This window comes from Pleurodeles waltl, chromosome 2_1 (genome assembly GCF_031143425.1).
Source record: "Pleurodeles waltl isolate 20211129_DDA chromosome 2_1, aPleWal1.hap1.20221129, whole genome shotgun sequence".
Taxonomy (NCBI): Eukaryota; Metazoa; Chordata; class Amphibia; order Caudata; family Salamandridae; genus Pleurodeles; species Pleurodeles waltl.
In genome coordinates this window covers 836,591,740-836,614,583 of record NC_090438.1, presented here as the reverse complement: position 1 = coordinate 836,614,583, position 22,844 = coordinate 836,591,740, and the positions used below count along the sequence as shown (strand labels likewise).

The following is a 22,844-nucleotide window of genomic DNA, read 5'->3' as shown; positions in this document are numbered from 1 at the left end:
GGGAGATTTTCCACTGCGAAACCACCCTCATCGCCGCCACCGACGACATCAGAACCATACTGGACAGCGGCAAACTGTGGCCCTCATCCTCCTGGACCTCTCGTCTGTGTTCGACACCGTCTGCCACCACTCCCTAGGCACACACCTCAGCAATGCTGGAATCCGCGACAGAACCCTGGACTGGGTCACCTCCTTTCTCACCGGCAGAACCCAGAGAGTCCCCTTCCCCCATTCCGCTCGGGGGCCACTGAAATCATCTGCGGCGTACGCCAAGGTTCCTCCCTCAGCCTGACCCTCTTCAATGTCTACATGGCCCCACTCACTAATATCACCCGATCCCACAACCTCAAAATCATCTCATACGCAGATGACACCCAGCCGATCCTCTCCCTCACCAAGGACTCCCCCAAGACCTACCTCCACAAAGGAAAGAAGGCCATCGCCAAATGGATAAAGAGCAGCTGCCTCAAACTCAATTCCGACTTCGGCTCCACCCCCTCCGCATGGGATGACTCCTGGTGGCCTGCCACTCTCGGAACCGATCCGACTCCCACCGACCATGCACGCAACCTAGGATTCATCTTGGACCCCTCACTATCCGTGACCCAGCAAGTCAACGCCATCTCCTCCTCGTGCTTCAACACCCTTTGTATGCTCTGAAAGATCTACAAATGGATACCCACCGAAACCAGAAGAACAGTCACCCAAGCCCTCATAAGAAGCAAGCTGGACTACTGCAATGCCCTCTATGCAGGAACCACGGCCAAACTCCAGAAGAGGCTGCAACGCATCCAGAACGCCTCTTCACCCCTCATCCTGGACATCCCCCACCACTGCCACAACACAGACCACTTGAAAAACCTACACTGGCTCCCAGTCAACAAGAGAATCACCTTCAAACTCCTCACCCACGCTCACATAGCACTGCACAACACCGGACCAGAATACCTCAACAGACGACTCTCCTTCTACACCTCAACCTGGCATCTCTGCTCCGCCGACCTTGCCCTTGCAACCGTCCTATGCATCCACAGAACCACAACCAGCGGTAGAGCATTCTGCACCTCGCCGCCAAAATGTGGAACAGTCTTCCCACCCACCTGCGCCAGACCAAAGACATCCTTACCTTCAAGAAACTTCTCAGGACCTGGCCGTTCGAGCAGTAGCCGCACCTCCCCCCCCACACCCACCTTCTCCCCCCTCCCTCCTCAGCGCCTCAAGGCCCTCCCGGTGAGTAGTGCGCTTTACAAATCCCTGATTGATTGATTGATTGATTGATTGTTGTGTTACATTTCTTTACAAAGCCACGCAAGGCGTTGCAAATTGCCCATTGCGTGGCTTTGTAAATATCTACTAGTATTTTGGGCAACCATGACCCAGAATGTTACTAAAAAAGGCTCCAAGTGCTTACGTTATTAAAAAAAGAAGTGCAGGGATCCCAGGCTGTTCTAACAAGCCTGATGCAGGTACTTGTGAATGCCAAAGCTGCCTACCCTCAAATACTGCTACTGCTTCTTTACTCCACCACCCCACTTGTCGGTCTGGGTTTATTAATCTTTCATGCAACGAAGGGCAGCAAGGCAACTTGCTGCACTGGGTTGTGCAGTGGCGGCCCGTCCTTTAGTGCGGAGGGTCCATGCCCCCCCACCTTTTACCCCCCATGAAGAGTGTCTGTCAGGCTGAACAAAGGTCAGCCTGACAGACACTCTTCATCTTGAGGTCAGGCAGCCAGGAGCAGACATGCGCGATTTGCGCAGACTCCTGGCTGCCTAAGCTGAACTTTGCTGGGCTGAGGAGATCACAGCTCCTATGGGCGTGACCTCCTCGGCCCAGCAAAGGTGCCTCAAGGCCCTCCCCTGGGTGGCGAGGAAAGCGTCACCAATTGACACTCTCCCTGGGCGCTTCAGCTTAAGCCCTGAAGTGCCCAGGGCGAGTGTCAATCTGTGACACTTCACAGAGTGGGGTGGGGTCAGCAGTCTCACTGACCCCATCCCTCTCTGTGACGAGGCTGGGACTGCTGCCCCCCATTCCACTCTGTGACGAGGCTGGGACTGCTGCCTTCCCTCATTGGCTGACCCAAGGTCAGCCAATGAGGGAAGGCAGCAGTCCCCACCCTCCTGGGACCTGGAGGCCGAAGGTAAGTGTGTGTGGTTTGAATGTTGTTAATGGATGTGAGTGTGTGTGTGTGTGAAAGAATGAGTGTGTGTGATGTTTTAACAAGAATGTTTGGTGCGTGTGTGCATGCTTGAATGGTATGAGTGTTGTTAATGGATGTGCGTGCGTGCGTGCGTGTCTGAAAGAATGAGTGTGTGTGTGTGTGTGCCCCGCCCGCCACCCTCCCTCCTAAAGCTGCCGGCCGCCACTGGGGTTGTGTGAAAGAGAGAGTGCTGAATTGCACCATATCTTCCAAGGTATGGTGCCATTCTTCTCTTTCACAGCACCAGAACACTTCAGGCAGCCTAGCTCCAATACAGGCACCCTTGTACCCGGGTGCAAGGGTGCCTGCATTACAAGCAGAATTGTTTTTGTGCAGGAAGGAGTATCTTCCTGCGCAAAAACAATCCCACAAGGCATTTTCCTCTTGCATGAAATCCACTGGTGGATGCACAGCAACACCCATGCTCCACTCATGGAACGCCTCCCAGAATCTAATGTAAGGCATACAGTGAAAGGCACTGCATTTCAGTACATGTATTTACAACGCCACGCAAGGCGGCGAAAATAGCCTTTCTGTGGCTTTGAAAATATCTACTAGAATTTTGCATCACTGCTGCGCCATAAAAATGGTGCAACCATGACGTAAAATATTACTAAATATGGCCATTCCTGTTTTATAGGTTCCTTTTCTCTGCTTTCTTCTCTTGTCACTGTTTACCTATCTTTCTCTTCCTCCTCCTTTCTGCCTTTTCTACCTTTCTCAGTCTTATTCTGAGTCAAAGTCTGATAATAAAAAATAAGTTCCGCCACTAAAACTGAGTGTTTGTGCAAGCCACCGGCAACCTCCTCGCCCAATTAAGCCCTGAGAACAGAGGTGTCATCCAAAATGATTAGCATCAAAAAGATATCTAAACCCGCATTTATTTAAATATCCACTAGATGGCAGCAGAGATCCAAAGTACTGGTTTAGCCTTAAAAACCGGAGCAGTCCAGTGCAGGCTCGCAGAGTGGTGGCGTGTGGTAAATCCTTCATGTGCCCTTACTCTAGACTAGAGTGTACACTCATACGCAGGGGCGTAGGAGACACTAAATTTCTGGGGGGGACAGGGACAACCTTGAGGTGGGCCCCCTGCACAAAGTTTTCACCCAGAAGGGTTGCCATGGTGGGGGGAGATGGGGAAGGCGGTCGCTTCCAGTCGAGTCCTGTGTGGCCTGCAATTCCCTGTCTGCTGGGCCCTTTGCTGCCTGTTAGGCAGCGACAGGCTCTGTGATGCTGTTCGCCTGTGTGAAGTCCTAAGAGGCCTGTACTGCCTGCTGGGCGCAGTGCTTCCTGTCGATTCCTGTGCTGCCTGCCAGGCACTGTGCTGCCTGTTGGGAGCTTTCTTACTAGTCAGGCTGTATAAGTCTCTGGGCCTCCGCCTGCCTATGAAGGCCAGTAAGGCTTATGATTGCTGCTAGGTCCTTGTCTGACTGTCAAGTGGCAGTCTCTGTGCTGCCGCGTTCCTGTGAACTGCTGTGCTGTCTGATAGGGCCGTCCTTAGTGCTGGTGGCGCCCTGTGCGACATTGTTTGTTGGTGCCCCCCAGTGACCACCTCTGCCACGGATTCCCTCACTACTATCCATCACCACTCTCTCTCAGATGCATTTCATTCGTTTTATAGCACCACTCATACCGGGAAATATCCCTTACAACGCAATCAATGCAATGCAATGCATTGACCATGCTGCCATTACCACAAATATGGGTCTAGCACACATACCTTTGCCACACATATCTTTACCACACCTATGCGTGGTTACAGCATAGATAGCGGTCTAGCTGTCCGGGTGGAACAGGAAGAAGCAGAGGAGAGAGAGGTAAGTAGGGCTGTGGCCGGGTTTAGAGTGGGAGGTTGGGGTCATTTTTAGGGCAGGGTAGGGTCGGGGTAGTTTTTAGGACAGGGTGGGGTAGGTTTTAGGGGTCAGGAGGAGTGCATGGAGTTCAAGTAGTTTTAGGACAGTGTGGGATAGGTTTTAGGGTACAGGGTGGGGGTCATGTAGTATTTAGAACAGAGCGGGGTAGGTTTTAGGGTTCAGGGTGGGGGCAGGGGCATCAAGGTAGTTTTTAGAGCAGTTCAGGGTAGGTTTTAGGCTTCAGAGTGGGGGTCGGGGTAGTTTTTAGGACAGGGCAGGGTTACTTTTAGGGCTCAGGGCAGGGGGGTTTAGGGCTCAGGGCAGGGGCAGTTTTAAGTGCTTGGATGGGTGGAGTATGGTATCAGGTGTAAGGGGGCAGGGTAGGGAGAATTTACCACGCATGTTCCTTTACCAAACATGCTTTTACAATGAAATTCGTTGTAAAGGCATGCGTAGTAAAGACACGGTCATTGTTGAGACCGCGATGTTAAGGCATATACGATATACGCATGTGTTGTTCTATCATTCATCCCTCATACCAGTCTAGGGTGTCTAGGGTGTCAAAGCACTTTACATCACACAGACATTACGCAGAGACAATCATCATATATGTGTAAATCAGTGTATATGAAATGTTACATAAGACAGAGGACTACAAGGTGTAGGTGTCACAGGTCATCCATACTGGTAGCAGGTATAGTTTCAGAGTGCTTTATCTGGAGAAGCGCAAACTCAGAATTTAAAACATAACACCATGGTTGGGGGCTCTCTTTAATAATAAGAACTGCACTCAAATCAACTTGTTTTGCAACATTAAGTTAATCAAAAAGTGGGGGGAAATCATGACGCTCTAATCTATACCTTGATGTTTGCATGCAGCTCTTTGATGAGTTCATTGCTCACTGTTCTATATTCAGTTTTCATTTATAAATTGCAGGGGACAAAAAAGGAGCTCTCTGATGTAGGAAGCTGGCCTTGTGTGTGGTGAGTACCTATGGTATTATCACCTTATACCAGGTCCAGGTATCACCTTATTAGTGAAGTGTAGGCAGTGTCTAGAAGCCAGGCTCTCTAGAGTTAGCTGTGGATGAGCAGCCAAGACTTATCTAGGACACATGCAAAGATCATGCAATACCACTGTAGTCACACAGCACTTACACACATGAAAGAAACACGTGTTACGAAAATAAAGGTTCCTTATTACAGTAACACAAACACTAAAACACTAGATAGGCAATACTCCAATAGGATGTAAGTAACACACTATTATATGTACAGCAGCAATCACAAATTGGCATAAAAAGCAATAGAAAACAGTGAAAAGCAAGAGGCAATACTGAAGGCGTAGAGGGGACCAGACCATATACTAAGAAAGTGAAATGCGAAAGCCGGGTCCCCACCCAAGGAAGTGGAATTGGTAGAGGGGAGCTGGAGGAACTAGGAAACCCCAAAGGTAAGTACCAGAGTGCCCCCCAGCGACCAGGAGAAAAGAGGTAAGTTACAGTTTTTTTCCCTGACCCACCAAAAGGACTTCAGAGAAGGATATTGCAAAACGCAGACAAGACTGCAAGAAACTAGAGGTGGATCCTGGAAGAGTAAGAACTGGAAAAGAAGGGCACCAAGTCCAGTTTACGTAGGATGGTCCGGTCGTGGCAGGAGCCACTACCCACCCATCTGTGGATGCAGGAGTTGGTCGACGGGGAGACGAAGATGGTCAGCAATGCAGCACTGGAGCAGATGAAGAGTTCCTAGGTGATGCAGTCGACGTCCCACGCCAGATGAAGAATTGCAGTCAGTCTGTGGTGTGGACAACCCACCAACAAGCCTTGGCAAAAGCAAATGTCGCAGTAGGAGAAAAGTGGAGCTACCGGGGACCAGCAAGGTCCAGGGGGACTCAACCCATGGAGGGGAGTCTCAGGTGACCATCAGCAAGGCAGAGAGTCTGGAGGAGGAGAGGCAGCCCCCACAGAAGACCTACAGGCAAGGAGCCCAGGAGCTGTAGAGAGGCCCACAGCACACCTGAAGAGAGGTCCCACTTCACAGGCGAAGCACATTGAGGGCTGTGCTTCACAGAGAAGAGTTCCGGGGGTAGCTGCAAGAGATGCGGTGCATGGGGGTACTGTCCTGCATGGGAAGGCAAGGACCTACCTACTCCAAAGTTGGGCAGCTGGTAGAGAGGACCAAGGAAACCACTCCGGACTACCACCCCTGATGCAGGATCCACGCAGCTCAGGAGGAGAGGAGATCCACGCAGCCGGTTGTTGTTGCAGTTGGTGCCTGCGGATGCAGATAAGTGACTCCTTCACTTCAAGGAATTTTCCTTCTTTCTTCTCATGCAGACTGAAGACTTGCTGCCCTCAGAGGAAGCACAGCTGGGCAAATGTTGCAGTTGCTGGAAGGAGCCGGAGAAACAATGTTGCGTGGCAAAGTCGTCGCTGGAGCTGCAGATTGTAGGTTCCTGTGAAGTCCAGTTGCGGTTCCAGTGGCCAGAAGTCAAAGTAAACGTTGCAGAGGAGTCCTGCTGGAATCTTGCACGTCAAATCTGAGGACCCACCCAAGAGGGAAACCCAAAATAGCCCAGAAAGGGGGATTGGTCACCTAGCCGGGTGACCACCTAGGAGGGGGCTGTGATGTCACCTCCCTGACCTGGCCACTCAGATTCTCACAGAGGCCTCTGCCAATCTTAGATTCAAGATGGAAGAATCAAGTGGCCACCTGGAGGAGCTCTGGGCACCACCCCTGGGGTGGTGATGGACAGGGGAGTGGTTACGCCATTTCCATTGTCCAGTTTCACGCCAGAGTAGGGGCTGAGGTCCCTGAACTGGTACAGACTGGTTTATGCAAGGAGGGCACCAAATGTGCCATTCAGAGCATACTAGTAGCTTGGCGAGGCTACCCCTCCCAAGCCTTGTAACGGAGAGGGTGTTGCCTCCCTCTTCCAAAGGAAATCCTTTGTTCTGCCTTCCTGGGCATGAGCTGCTCAAGCAGCAGAAGGAGGGCAGAAATCTGTCTGAGGGGTGGCAGCAGCGTGAGCTGTTCGGAAGACCCCATAAAGCTGGTAGGAGCAATGCTGGGGATCCTCTAAGGAGCCCCCAAAGTGCATGGAATCATACAATCAATACTGACAATAGTATTGGGGTATGATTCTGACATGTTTGTTACCAAACATGCCCAGGTTCGGAGTTACCATTATGTAGCTGGACATAGGTAGTGACCTATGTCCAGTACAAGCGTAAAATGGCGTCCCCGCACTCACGAGGTCCAGGAAAATGGAGCTGGAGTTCGTGGGGGCACCTCTGCTCCTGCAGAGGTGCCCTCACACACAGGTACTTGCACCCTACCCTCTGGGCTAGGAGGGCCTACCATAGGGGTGACTTACAGTGACCTGGTGCAGTGGCCTGAAGTGAAAGGGTGCAAGCACCTTTTCACACAGGCTGCAATGGCAGGCCTGCAGACACAGTTTACATGGGCTCCTATGGGTGGCATAATACATAATAAATGCTGTAGCCCATGGGAACCCCTGATCCCCCAATGCCCTGGGTACCTGGGTACCATATACTAGGGACTTATAAGGGGCACCAGTATGCCAAGTGGGGGGGTGGGGGGTCCAAGCAACCAAATTTAATGGGAGAGAGCACTGGGGTCCTGGTTAGCAGGATCCCAGTGAACACAGTCAAAACATACTGACAACAGGCAAAAAGTGGGGTAACCATGCCAAAAAGAGGGTACTTTTCTGCATCTGACAAAAGCAGAAACCCACTGACCTATTCACATTATATACACTTTGTGATCTGCATGTAGACGGCCTTTGTAGCAGGCATAGTAACCCTGTACGTTATGATGAGTCAAAACTTCCACTAGACAAAACTTCAGTCTCTCTCCAGAATGACCATTAATCACCAGAATTATCTTAAGATTTTTATTGTTGCCTGAAAACTGTTGGTGGCAAGGAACATTTAGCAGGTGCTTTTAAAGTCATAATATACTTGCAAACATAGCACCCCCATCCTAAGTCAGCACCCAGTGCGGCAGCACCGGTTGCATCGCCCTAGCTGCCTTACCTTGCCCTGTCCATCTCTTAGGCCATCTGGTTCTTCCTGGGAACCATGCTGTGTGCTGGTCTCTCCGCTGTCTATCCAGCAGTGTCAGGCTCTGTTCCACCATAGCCTGTGAAGTCCTGTAAAGCCTGTTAGCTGCCACAGTGCTGGCTTCGCATCCACAGGCAGGAAATGAGATTTACAGACAGCCCTTGCCATTCAGAGCGGGCTTTCACAAATACCAGGAAGGCTGAGGGAGAGACAGGGGACAGAAATGTTGGGGGGGGCAGGATGTCAACTTAGGGGACAATAATTAGCACTGGGGCAGGCAAGCTGGAGACAGAGGAGAGAAGAGAGTGAGAGAGAGGCGACAGAAAGGGGGGCCCTAACAAACACTGGCGCACAGGGTGCCACTAGCGCGCTAAAGCCTGCCCTGCTCATATCTAACAGTAACTCAACAATACTGTTTTTAGAAAGGGAGATACTCTGCAACACAGCACTGTATTTAAAAAGAACGGGAGTTACTTAGCAATAGTTTATTTAATTACCCAAACCTCCTTACCTTCTCAAATCTTGCTGCTGTCTTCAGGGTTCGATCTTCAAGGGACAGGAAGGGTCGGGCTCAGGAGGGACTGGATGCACACAGCAATCAACAAAGGGCCTCTACTCTCCCTTTGTTCTCAGAAGTGCAGACTGCAGGCAGCTGTGGCAGCAAGGTGAGAAAGAATCCCTTGTGTGCTGCAGCACAACAAAAGGGCAGAGGGCGAGTGTCCTGGAGCCAGGTCACAGGTCAAGTGCAGGGCCATATAGGTAGCGCTTTCATGCGCTAATGGCCCTGCGAATTACAGGAGAAGGGAAAATTCTTCTGTCCCCTCGTCCCCCCCACCCTTGTCCCCCGTGTCCCCCCCACTCCAAAATCTGGGGGGGACATATCCCCCGCGTCCCCCACACTTCCTACGCCCATGCTCATACGTGCAGTAGAACAGAGGGGCGGAGTCCCTCATAGCCCGATTCGCGACTAGAAGGCAGATGACGATGTCTTAACCTCTGCTTTTCGTTCGGACCGCCTGTTCATTCCTTATCTCTGGTGCTCTAATACTGGCGTTCGAGTCCTGGCAGTAACATGAAGGCTCCACATAGGTCATGTAACTGGGGGCACAGCCTCAGAGGTCACAGCTTCACATTTGTGTTATTAATCATGTGTCTTCGAGTTTGTTGCTAATCGGGACATTTAAAATCCGACTCCTTCATTCTGACCTCGATATGAGATTAAAAGCCGTGCCTTCCCCGTCTAGCACGGCTTTACTTACATTATCACAAGATGCCAAAAGTCATGTCTGTATCAAATCGAAGAGGAATGTATTTGTTTATAGTTATTTATCAAGCACCGGGCCCAGAAATGATGTTCAGGCAGAGACTTAAGTGGATTGATAATTGTAGGAAGTCTCAAAAGAGTGCGTGACCAAAGAAGCATTAAAGAATTAAGAACAATTCCCAATAGCAGAGGTCTGTGCGATTAGGGGCGTACTGGAAACACATGAAATAGAAATCCGTGCTCCACACAGCCTGCAACCCAACTAGTATTTTGGTGCATCTGAATTTTTAGGTCGAGCGCACAAGCTCTCTGACCTGTTGTGATCTATCTGTGGGCGTTTAACCACGCCCACCGCACGCCCATCACGTTCAAGGGCTTGCCTTTCAAAAATACATTGTTATCATTGGTAAATGCTTTACGTTTGTCCCTCTTTAGTGTGGTTTTGTTACCACCTTGGCCATCGACCCTGTTACATGGATAATTGCAAATTTGCCGATGAGTTTAACTGCGAGCGAGCTTTTTTTCCTTTTCTGTCTCTTCTTGTCGCTATGCTCATGGCGGCCATGGCACTTTGAATCGGGATGCTTACATTGTTTTACTTTTCATTTTCAACTTATGTGGCAACAAAACTCTAGTTAGGAATTTACAACATTAACAGCACTAACTCATGCAAACGCGAGACTCATCGCATTGCAAATGCTCGTTTTCTTATTGCATCTAGACGTATCACACTACAAGGAAAGTACACCCAAACCAAACAAAGCAGACCTATTGGCTTTATCATTATTGTTACTCATGTACAAGCACTGGCAATGTTGGAATTAAATAGACTTGAAAATGTTTCAATTCTGAGAATATTAGGTGTGAAGTAAATATTCCTATCCTCAGTTCACACCACTTTCCTTTGCATTCTCCCACCCTGTTAAATACCTACACCTCTTTATGTCCCCACATCTGTCCTTCATCTCCATATCTCTCGTCATGTCCTTCCCCTTTATCACTCTCTTTTCACTCTGTCCTACTGCATGTCATTCTTTGTGACACTGCCCCTTCACAATTCCTCTGTACCATGGCATTGTTCTCTCTCACACACCTAGGGGCATATCAAAGTTTTGCGTCGCCCTTGGTGACGTGAGGGCAATGCAAAATCTAGACAAGATTTACGAAGTCACACAAGGCCACCTTTCATGGCCCAGTGGTGCTTGGTAAATCCGGAGAAGCGCAAGGCTCTTCCCACGCATACACCCATGGATTTTGGCACATTCCCAGATTTACCATGAGTGGTTGACCTGTGAATGCCTCAAATGCTCCGCCTTCCCTGGGGTAATGTTAACAAAGAGAAATATCTTTATTGCTCCTTGTTTTTCCCTCTTTCTACATGCTGCATTGTCTTTATGCAAAACCCTGTCTAGTAACAATAGTAGACAAGGTTTGCATTGTTGGATTCCGCCAACAAGCCTTGGTTCAAGCAAGTATGCGGTTTGCATCCTAGAGGAGCCTGCCTGGACCCAGGAGGGACCTGGGGGTCTCAACTCAGCATGAGGAGACAGAGGGGGCTCTCAGCACTTCAGAGAGCCCTCGAAGACCAGGCAGCCCCCTTGGGAGTCCCAGAACACAGGGACAAAGAAGATGCAAAGTGCGGTCATCGCAGCACAACACTGGAGGATCCCATGCTGCCGGAGAACAACTCAGAGAGCTGTGCGTCGCAGGATGGAGTGCTGGGGGCGTGGGCTACGCTGTGCACAAAGAACTTTTGGAAGAAGTGCACAGAAGCCCAAGGAGCTGCAGAAGACGCGGTGCAAAGGAGTACTGTTGCAGCAAGGGGAGGCAAGCTCTTACCTCCACCAAATTTGGACAGATGGAACTTTGGACAGTCTGGGTCACTTTGGTCCACCACCTGTGTTCCAGGGATCACGCTCGTCGACAGGAGAGGAGTCTCACAGTACCGGTTGTCGTGGCAGAGAGGTGCCTGCTGAAGCAGGGAAGTGACTCCGTCACTCCACAAGAGATTCCTTCGGTTCTTCTGGTGCAGGGTGAAGACAGGCAGTCCTCAGAGAGTGCTCACCTTGGAAACTGTTGAAAATGCTGGCTGGAACTGAAGTTGCAGGTCACAGGAGTCATTTTGGTTACTTTGTTGCAGTTACAGCTGTTCCTGGAGCAGTCTGCAATTGATCCGACGGTCAGAAGCTGAAGCAGAGCATGCAGAGGAGTCTTGGAGGAATCTTTCAAACCGAATCTGAGGAAACACCCTGAGGAGAGACCCTAAATAGCCCTGAGAGGGGGATTGGCTACCTACCTAGGTGTGCACCTATCAGGAGTGGCCGCTGACGTCACCTGCCGGCACTGGCCAATCAGAGGTCTCCAGAGGGTCCCCACACCTTGGAATCCAAGATGGCTAACTCCAGGGACACTCTGGAGGAGCTCTGGGCACCACCCTGGGGGTGGTGATGGACAAGGGAGTGGTCACTCCCCTTTCCTTTGTCCAGTTTCGCACCAGAGCAGGGACTGGTGGACCCTGAACCGGTGTAGACTGGATTATGCAAGGAGGGCACAGTTTGTGCAGTTAAAAGCATTTCCAGAGGCTCTGGGAGGATACCCCTCCCATGCCTGTAACACCTATTTCCAATGGGAGAGGGTGTAACACCCCTTTCCTAAACGAAATGCATTGTTCTGCCTTCCTGGGATTGAGCAATCTGTAAACACGAAGTGGTACGATAGTAGGGGCAAATCTAAGTACTAATTTACACACAATGAGCTTCTGAATTGGTCATTGGAAGTGTATTTAATTACAACATAATTATTTGCTCCATTTTTTGGACATAAAGACCAAAATGACACACAAAAAACAATAGGTCTGACAATGAATATACATCAAAATTACTTACAATAACATATATAAAGTTATATACACAACTGTCTCCATCATTCTCCAGAATATTTTGAAAGAATGTTGTTGTCTAAAAAACATTAAAACTTCAATCCACATCACAGGGATGGGTGCCTCAGCTAACACATCATAAGTTTCAATTTTCCTTAACTTCTTATCAGAGAAAAGGATGTGTGCTCTAATCCAAGTTCATAAACTTGATATTTTGTGCAACCTCCATATCAGAATGTTGACGCATTTCGGTCCCTTCACATATGGGCCTCTTCAGGACTCATGGAGAGATAAAGACCCAAATGCCATCATCTTGGTTGACCCACATTATAAATTGCCTTACAGAATGAATCCGAGGCCATCCAGACCTGCAACCTTTATATATTTGTTTCCTTATTTATAAAAAGGTCTGCAAGGTGCCAAACAAATCGGCCTTCCTGCACGCTACACGTGTTCTCGTTGCTCTAAATCTTGGCTGTAAACTGGGATTGAGCTGCACAATCCCCAGGAGGACAGAAACCTGTCTGTGAGGTGGCAGTAGCTGGGGCTGCAGTGGAAACCTCAGAGAGCTGGTTTGGCCGTACTTGGGTCCATGGTGGAGCCGCTAGGATGCATGGGATTGGCCCCCCAATACCAGATTTGGATTAGGGGGTCAATTCCAAGATCTTAGACACCTCACATGGCCATATTTGAAGTTACCATTGTGAAGCTACATATATGTATTCACATATATGTAGAGCACGCTTATAAGGGTATCCCCACACTCACGAAGTCCGGGGAGTTGGCCCTGGATGATGTGGGGGGACCTTTGCTAGTGCCAGGGTGCCCTCATACACAGTAACTTTGCACCTTTGCACCCTTCAGTAAATGAAGCATAGACATATAGGTGACTTATAAATTACTTAGTGCAGTGAAAAATGGCTGTGACATAGTGTGTGCACTATTTCACTCAGGCTGCAGTGGCAGTCCTGAAGAAAGGCTTGTATGAGCTCCTTATGGGTGGCAAAAGATATTCTGCAGCCCATAAGAATCTCCTGGAACCCCAATGCCCTGGGTATCTAGGTACCATATACTAATGACTTATAAGGGGATTCCAGTGTAAATCATTTATCAACGCACTTACCCTTTCATCTATCCACCCACTCACTCGCTCAGTAATTTTCCTTACACTCAGTCACTCCCTCATTCTTCTGTTCATTCACTCATTCGTCCATCCAAATGTTAATTCCCTCTCACATTGATTCTCACTTCTATTTGCACAAACACCAACTAGAAAATCAGTAAAGAAGCACTGTCCTTTATAAAATATACAGACTTATTGTCTTTGCAAAACCCACTGGGGTAGACAAAGGTAGCCTTCTTCACCCTGGATCCCAAATCGCATGCATGACAGTGGCACCTAGTCCTGATTGTTTACCCACCTGCACTGTGCGTGCTGAGACCTAAGTGTGTGCCCCATATGCAGTACCGGTACCTGAGTTATTAGGACATACTATCCTTTCTGGACCACCATGCACCAAGCATCCTTCATTGTGCTTTGCAGGGAAGACTGTCCCACCTGCCACCACATAGTACAGCTTTGTATTAGTTTGCTGGAGGAAGATTTCCCTGATGCATTATGCAAAATCCAGGACGCTATCGGTTGAGCGCACACACACAGGGGACTCTGCCACACTCAGATTTCTACAGGGTTGTGGTTGATTGCCGCACCAAAATGGACCTATCATAATCACATGGGTAATGTGAGCCTTAACTCAAAGCAGCACCTTCCTCATCCCTATGCATCCACTCCCAGTGGAAGAGGCATGACTAGTTCAGACCTTAGGCGGGTGTCCTCTGAGAACAAAAGGAATCCCGAGCGCCATCTTTGCAGCCTATAGCAGTGCATATGTCCCCTTGATGCAAATTAGTGCAAAGTAGTGCATCGCCCTACTTTGTGTTATGTTTAGGCAGCTCTCCAATGGAAAACACGTTTTACACTGGAAAGTAAATCCCAAATCATCCCTTTGTGCTGGTTTGCATGACCTTTTGTGACTTTGCCCCAGCTTAAGGTTTTGATGAATCTGCCCTGAGTGTTGACTGCCTCAAGGCAGGGGTGGTGCTTCCCAGAGGTCAGGCTAAGTAGCAGTGTTATGGTACTACCACTGAGTGACGCCAAATTACAAGAAAAGACAGAAAGTTTTTTTTTTATTAGTGGGCAGTAGACCTTCTAGACACAAAGTACTACTTTGCATGAGGCACTGAACATCCTTGCACTATTTCTTTCTCCAGACCTATTTTGCTTTCTGTCGATCAGCTGGTGCTTGATGTTAGCCTCTTATATCCATGATCAACTGAAATGTTAAAAGCCCTCAATAGTTGCTTATGTGCTAAAATATTGCACCAGACTGTTTATTGATATTTGTTCCTTCCTGGCCCTCCATTGAGCATGGGACATAAGTATTAAGTGCGCGATTTTATAGTATGTCTCTCATTGCCCATGTGAAGTCAGCCGGAGATCATAGGTACATAGGTCAAAGAAATGAATAGAGATGTTCAATTTTTTAAATGGTCAATATATCTATTGAGCTTACGCAAGACTTTACTATCGTGATTTCACTCAACATGTGTTGTTCTACACAAATGTAGTGAAGTAAAATCCATGCCTTTATCCTAATTTATATCACATCTTGTCTTCCTCTCTTTATGACCCCAGGCAGGTAACGTGGTGACTGGAGAGATGGTAGAGGAGCTGATTCTTGCTGGAGCAGACATCATTAAAGTGGGCATTGGACCAGGTAAATCGAAGATGTATTAATGATCACAATTAACCCACTGTATAAGCATTCATGCATTCTGCCGGCTGTGTTACTTACAGATGTAAACTGAGGCAAAATGGAGCAAATCCATTTTGTACTATATTTGCTGGATACTAAATAGGAAAATGTGACTTTTTTTACCAATGGCTTTTATTAAAGATTTTACACGTGGGGCGTATCCTGGCATGATGGCTGATAGGGCGTAGAGCTTGCCGCTCCTGGCGAGCCGCTCCTTAATCCTACCAAATTCTGAGGCATGGAGCTTGGTGACTGGCAGAGGAGGAGGAGGGGTGAGCAGTGGTGCGGTCCACCATCTTGGATCCGACTGAGGCATGCGAGGGCTGCAAAAGGCGTGCTGCTGTTTGCTGGATCCTGGTGGCAGCTAGCAAGAAGGCCATCTTGGGCACAGCTGAGCCTCAGTGGTGGCTGCGAGATGATCGCACAGGAGGTCAGGAGCCCTGCAGTCCAACACAAGAAAGGGGAATGTTGATGCGAGTCCACCTTAGGTGGCAGGAGCGGGAGTGCAGCAGGATACCTGCTTTTGCTCTGGCTGCTCAGTTGGAAGTGGTATGAGAGGGGCCGAGAGAGACGAGCTTGAGAGTGTGGCTGTTTCCTGAGACTGAGGGGTAGAGTTGCGCTCTGAGGGCGGTTTTTTTTGAGCTGATTGCCAGATGCCTTCTGAAGCTGGGAGATCAAGCCTATGAACTGGATTGTTGTTGATTGGAGGCAACAGGAGATGCTGGACTGCAGTGGGTGGTCCTGTTGGAAGTAGTTATGGGAAAAGACAAGCCCCCTTAAGACTTCTGCACCTATAACAAAGTATGCCACTCTCTGGCAGCTGTTGCAGCGGCTGATTGATTGAGGGAGGCTCCCAAAGTGTCTCCCCCGAGCTTGGGGGGGAGCCATCACGAGTCGAATTATTGGCTGCTATTCAGTGTTCGTGCTCCACTTTGGAACACAAGATTGAGACAGTATCTGTTGATGTGAATCTAAAAAGGGCTGATCTGCGGAAGGTCACTGAGAAAGTAACAGCTGCTGAAAACAATATAGAGGGGCATATTTATGTGCCCCTTGCACCATCGTCGCATCACTTGTTGTGATGCCACGGTGGTGCAAACCTTCAACTCATATCTTTGAGGCCAAGCATGCAACTTTGCATGGCTTTGATTGGCCTAATACATATGGAGTATGGCAAGGTAGTGCAAACCACTGCGTTGCCTTACTGTGTGCAAGGGAGGTGTTCCACGGGCATTGCAGTGGGTGTTTCCATGCAACACCCATGGATTTTGATGCATCTCCAGTTTTACAAGAGCTTGTACACCTGGGGATGTGACAAAACCTTATATCTCCCCAGGAGAAGTGCAACAAGGAGAAATTCATTTATTTTCATTGTTTTTTCCTCTTTCTATGTGTGCTGCATTTTGCAGCACACATAGAAAGAGGAAAAAGCCTCCCAGGATTGTTTATGTGCAGGAAGGTGTCCCTTCCTGCACAAAAACGATCGAAGAGAAATGTCTTTATTTTCATTATTTTTTCCTCCCAGGACTGTTTATGTGCAACAATCCTGTTGGCAACACAGGCACCCTTGCACCATGGTGCAAAGGTGCCTGCATTATTGCTAGGCTGTCAAAACGACACCAGCATAGTGGGAAAAGACAGGAAAGAGCTGTATGGCTTAAATACAGTGCATTCCTGCCCTTTACCTTTGACGCAGTGCAACACAGCAAGGTGAGCTGCTCTTGCTGCCTTGTGCCAAAAGCCCATAAATATTGGCCTGAGCCTCTACAGGGTGAGGTCTCAACGTTAAAGAAGCAGATGGCTAAGATGGTGATGGTCACTAGAGAGTTGGAAGCCCGGGTGGAGATCCCGGAGGAGCGTGCCCGTTGCTGTAACCTGCTGTTTCTAGTGTTTCCGGAAAGAATAGAGGGCTCATCTGTGGTAAACTTTCTGGAGAGCTGGGTTAAACAGAAGTTGCGACACAATGGGCTGTCTGAGCTGTTTGTGGTTGAGAATACACACCGGCTTTTGGTGCCGACTCCACCACCTGGGAGTCACCCGGGGACTATTATAGCAAAAATACTGAATTATAGGGATAGAGACTGCATCCTAAGAGTGGCACAGAAACAGGAAATCCAGAGGGTCGACAATGATGCCATTGTCATTTTTTTCAGATTATACTAGAAAAATGCAGGATCACCACAAGTTGTTTGTTGGTGTCAAACAGAAGTTGTGGGCTATGAGCGTAAAGTACATGTTGCTCTACTCCCCCCCCCAAGGTGAAGGTCATAGCTAAGGGGAGAGAGCACTTCTTCAAGAAGCCCTGGGATGTGTGGAACTGGCTGCAGATAGAGCATCGACCGGTGGCCTGGGTGTTCAATGACATTTTTGGGGTTAGAGGGGCCTGGGAGATTGGAGAGGCCGTACTAAGGGCTTGCTGAGTGGAGAGTCCCAAGACTCGCATAGAGTTACAATTCAAGCCGATCGCACAATGCAGATGGCTACTATGGCTACACTGCAGACTGAATTGGCAGTGTCACTGGCTGGGGAACTGGCCTCTGCTTTGAATGATTCCCAACCCATATAACTCACATTGTGCCAGAGACCTATCTTTCTGATGTGAAACACTGTGATTTCTTATGTTTTGGTTGCAGGTGAAATGATCCAGTGCTCCGTTGTGAGCAGGAGGAAGGCTGGGTGGATTAATGGCACTGGTGTTTATTTTTACTGGTTAGGTCTGATTGTTCATGTGATTGGGCAGATTGCAGCGTGCTGCAGGGTATCTATTGAGTTTACTGATGATGATGTGTTTCATTGCACTGTACTTTGATCTTAGGTTTACTGTTGTTCGTGTGCTCCAGGGCTCAGTGTTTAATCCCTGGAGTTCAGTGTCGTGTTGCTGTATGCTGCACAGGAAACCTGTGGGGCGCTTAGGATGGGATCTGAGAGTGGGTTTGGGTAGCAGGGGTTCTTATCCCAGTGGGAGATAGTGTGTTGTCCTAGCACAAGGTATGAGTGGGCTTACATAGCATGACTGTTCTACTGTGCTTGTCCTGGGGTGGGGAAAGTTAGTATGATTTTGTTTGTTTGTTTATTTGTTTTTTGTTTGAAAATATGCTTATTATTTTCAAATAACAACACACACAGTACAAACATATCATAACATAACCCCAAAACACCACAGTCACACCCATTATCCGGATACATTGTAAAGAAAGAATCTAGATTCACCCTGTCCAAGTTCAATTTTAAATTTTTCAGTCCCCCACCCAACACCCAGCACCCCTCAGAAGAGCCTGAAAGCCCTCTATCTAGCCCTTCACGCCCCACAATAAATTCAGCGGCCCTTGTTGCCCCTGCCATATTGGGTGGCTCTTCCCTCTGAACCTCCCCAGATCCTGTCAAATTTCTTCTGGCACCCTCTGCCTTTGTAGGCCTCCTCCATCATTCTGCAGTGCTCCATACCTGCCTCCCAGTCCAGATGTTGAGGGGGGGAGACTCCCCTGTTTGTTTATGTTTTGGTTGCACAGTTTTTCCTGCAGCATTTTTGACCGGCTATTAAGGACCAGACAGAATGGGATGGGGGGACGCTGTGCACTCGCACATATGGAAGGTACATTTTGGATGCTCACTTGAAATGTCCGGCGTCCGGGTACACATGTTAATTGGTTCAGAGTCTTCTCTTTTCTGAAACGGCTTAGAGTCGACATAGCCTGTCTGTAGGAAACTCACCTCATGGATGGGGAGATCGACAAGGTGACTAAGAAGGGGAAAGACCCACTGTTCCATTCCTTATTTTTCTTATGCCAGGGGTTCTGGTATAGGTGGTCCCTGGGATCCCGTTTGTGCCCAGTTATGTGGAGGCTGATGTACAGGGGAGGTGTGTTTTGATGCAGGATAGACTTGATGGGAGGGCCCTCTGAGTCCTCAATATTTATGCACCCAATATTGTTGATCTTCAATTTTACTTTAGACAGCAGGATTCCATGGGTTTGGAGGTGGATGGCCCTTTTATATGGTTGGGAGACTTCAGTTGTGTCCTAGAGGGTGATTAGGACAGGTGTCTTCCCGGGGCTGATACAAAACCACGTATGACTGAGTCACTACGTAAAATCATGTCGAATTTGGGGTTGCTGGATGCATGGAGAGTTTGTAACCCAGTAGAGTGTATTTATCTGCCATTCACTTACCCACCATACCTACAGGTAACTGGATAGGATATTGATGGCTGTGTTCCCAGTGGAGGGAGTTCCAAGGGTGCAGCACTGGCCCATTTTTTGTCAATTCATACGCCCTGTACTTTTGCATATAGACTGGGGAGAAGTTGGGGTACAACTCAGAACTGGCATTTTCCGGTAAATGTTTTGGCTGTTGCGATGCACAGCGATACATTGTCACAGTCTGCGGCAGACTATTTGCAGTCCAGTTGGGGCTCCACCGGTTCCTGTTCGGTTGAGTGAGATGCCATTAAGACCATGATCCATAGGCAATGCTTGGGTTGGTGTGTGGTGTGTGTAGGCAGTTGCTGCATGAGCTGCACGTGGAAGACGGTGGGACGGCAGATTTGCAGAATTTAGACTTGACTGATCCTGAGACCCAAAGGTAAGATCTAAGGGTAAGCAGGAGTATAGTGGATAAATGGGACAGGCTAGATGCATATACGCTCACACAGCATAAGCAGCGACTGCACCAGGAGGGAAACAAGTTGAGCAGGATACTTGCTTAGCTACTCTGGAGAGAGGAAGGCCTTCCCATGAAAGATTTGGTAAAGCTGGATGGTGGGAATTACGTCCTCGATGGAAAATGTTGTGGGTCTTTCAGTGGTACCTTGAGGGGGTGTATGCGGGGACCCCTAGCTCTATGACACAGATTCGAGCTTTTCTGGTCCCACTGGAGCTTTTCCAGGTGGGAGCAGCTGGGGGCAGTGGCCATTGAGTAATTGGGTGCGGAAGTTACATTGGAGGATGTCAGGGCTGTCCAGCGACTGCCCCCGAGGAACAGGGCTCAGGGTGGGGATGGCTTCGCAGTGGAGTTTTATCAGGGTTTTACTGCACGCTTGATGCAACCATTACTGTATTTCTTCCTGGAAGCTAAGGAGGAAGGGGAGTTCCCGCCTGTGGGGGCCTTATCTGTATGCTGCAGAAGCCAAGGGGTGGCACTTCTAATGCTGTGGCATACCAGCTTTTTATGATGATAAACACTGATATTAGAATACTCTGCAAGTTATTGGCTTCTCGTCTGAGCCCGGTGGTGTCGGGCCTGGTACACATAGACCAGTGTTAGTTTATACTGGGTCGTAGTACAACAAAGAATTTGAAGCACCTAGCACACCTAGCACATGTCATGAATGAGGTTGACGGTAGAGAGTAGGACGTGGTGTTGGCATCCATTGATATTGAGAAGACGTTTGATATGGTGGATTGTGGGGTACCTGCTGGATATTATGAGAACCATGGGGTTTGGACCACAGCTTAGAGCATGGATTCAGTTGTTGCACACTGGCCCTGGAGCACTGATGAGGGTGGGTCAGCACAGGTCTACACAATGGGATATTGAACGCAGCACTTGACAGAGGCACCCGCTGTCACCCTCGCTGTTTGCACTGGCTGTGAAGCCATTGGCGATGAAGGTCTGAATGGTGTTGAATGAATGAGGGAGAGGTTGGGCATACACAGCATATCATATCTCTTTATGCGAACAATGCATTGTTTTATCTCAGTGAGCTTGACGGTGGTGGAATTGCTGGCGCTGCTCAGGGAGTTTGGTGAAATACCACGCCTCCAAATAAATGGAAGTCCCTGGTTTTTCCGCTGGCAGCTCTGACTTGGGTGTCCAGGGATCGGTTGGCAGTTCTGGGATGTAAGTGGGAGACAGTGAAGTTTTGCTACCTTGGTATGACAGTTGCACATACGTTCAAGAAACACCTACAATACAACATTGAGAGGGTTATCTACTCCCTCTGGGCCTCTGTCCATTTGTGGAACACTTTGCCGTTATCATTGATGGTCTGAGTTGTGGTTTCCAGAATGGTGTTCTTGCCTTGCTGCCTGTACATGATACAAAATTCCCTGTGTGCTTTGCCCACAGGAGTGTAATTCTCTTCCCACCTTGCTTATCTGGGCAGGAAAACTGGTTAGGTTAGCGCGTATGACTCTGATGAGGCATTATGAGAACGGGGGACTTTGGGTCCTGAATTAGAGATAATATTATTATACGTCACACCTGCAACATGCATCAAAATGGCTGAATGAGGGAGATAATTGGGAGAAGAAGCTCCTTGCTGGTTTGGTGGAGGGGAATGAGCTCCCTCTTTATTTGATAGCAGGTACTGGCACAGGGTGGTGTCGGTGGTGATTCAGAGGGGTCCCTTTCATAGAAAGCTTCTGATATGGATTTTGGCTACATTTCGCCAGAAAGAAAAGACTATGGGCCTCATTTACAAGAATCTGACGCATCTCCATTGATGCGTCAGATTGCTTGAGCTTCCTGCACATCCCCTAATGATGCCATGGATGCGCTGTATTTACAATACAGAGGTCCGTGGTGAACATTTTCACAGATGCATCAGAATTTCTGGTGCATCTGTTGGTGCTAAACTCACGCATTGCTGGAGTAGCATCGTTAAAATGACGCAACTTCAGCAATGCAAGGACTCTCCTCTAGGAAAAAGCCCTGCATCATATTAACGCCTGCTCTGATCAGGCAGTAAAGTTTTGATGCAGTGAAGTCGCACAATAGTGCAGTGAAATGAAAATGTCACTGCACCAGTTCTGCGTGACTTTTCCCATGGGAATGCCTACCCTGCAAACATTATACCTGCCATAGGTATAATGTGATGCAGGGCTTTACAAACTGATGCAGTGGTCCCAGGACATCTGTTTGTAAGTATTGAGCAGTGTAGTGCACTGCTAGCGCCACTGCTGCGTTAAACAAAAATAATGATGCAGCTGTGGTACAAAAGGCTTGTAACTGAGGCCCTCTGTCTTTCCATGCTTGATATATGGGTGGCTGTGATTTAGTGGGGAATTTGTATCCTGTTGAAGTTTTTGCCCTTTGAAGAAGCGCAGGCTTGGTTGGCGCTAGGCCGTAGGCAGTTCCTTCATTATGCTGCTGTGACTGACACAGTGAGGGGTCTTTGGACATCATACCTGATGAATACACTGGGGGTGATATTGACACTGGGAGTGGGGCGAAGCCTAATTTCTTTGATTTACAAGGCATTGCAGACTGATCCATTTGGGGACTGCTGAGGGTGAGGACTAATTGGGAGGTGGAGCTAGGGTCCCCTAACTTGGATTTGGATTGGGCTTGGACGTGTGAATTGTTGAAGACAGTGTCCAGTAATGCCTGGTTTAGGTAAATTCACTTTAACTTTATGCATTGCACCTATGTCACGCAGGTGAGTCCAAAATTAATGCTGAGTGTGCTTTGAGAAGGCCCCGGTGTGCGGTGGGTGGTGGGGGGGGGATCGCATATTTCATGCATTTAACGTGGAGTTGCAGACAGGTGAGAGACTTCTTGGAGGTGGTACTTGCACAATTGAACCAGGCCACTGCCCTGAATTGTGAGATCATGCCACAACTGTGCCTACTGGTTTTATTGGTGCTCCCCACAAACCGAAGAATGATGGTCAGGTTTATGCAGCTTGCACTTGTGCTGGCCAGAAGATGCATTGCCATCACTTGGATGGGGGTTAGGGTTCCATCTGAGCTTCTTTGGATCAGAGATGTTTCAGAATGGGCTGTGGCTGAGGAGATGCAAATGCTTTG

General features: G+C 48.7%; 1 protein-coding gene across 1 annotated transcript in view; it reads left to right on the top strand.

Annotated features, from left to right (window-relative positions):
* The window catches only part of GMPR (guanosine monophosphate reductase), a 339,207-nt gene that overhangs the window by 203,591 nt on the left and 112,772 nt on the right, over nucleotides 1-22,844 (top strand). Inside the window, exon 5 of the mRNA XM_069218779.1 lies at nucleotides 14,976-15,057. Within this exon, the coding sequence (XP_069074880.1) occupies nucleotides 14,976-15,057 (82 nt within the window). The remainder of the gene's footprint in view (nucleotides 1-14,975; nucleotides 15,058-22,844) is intronic.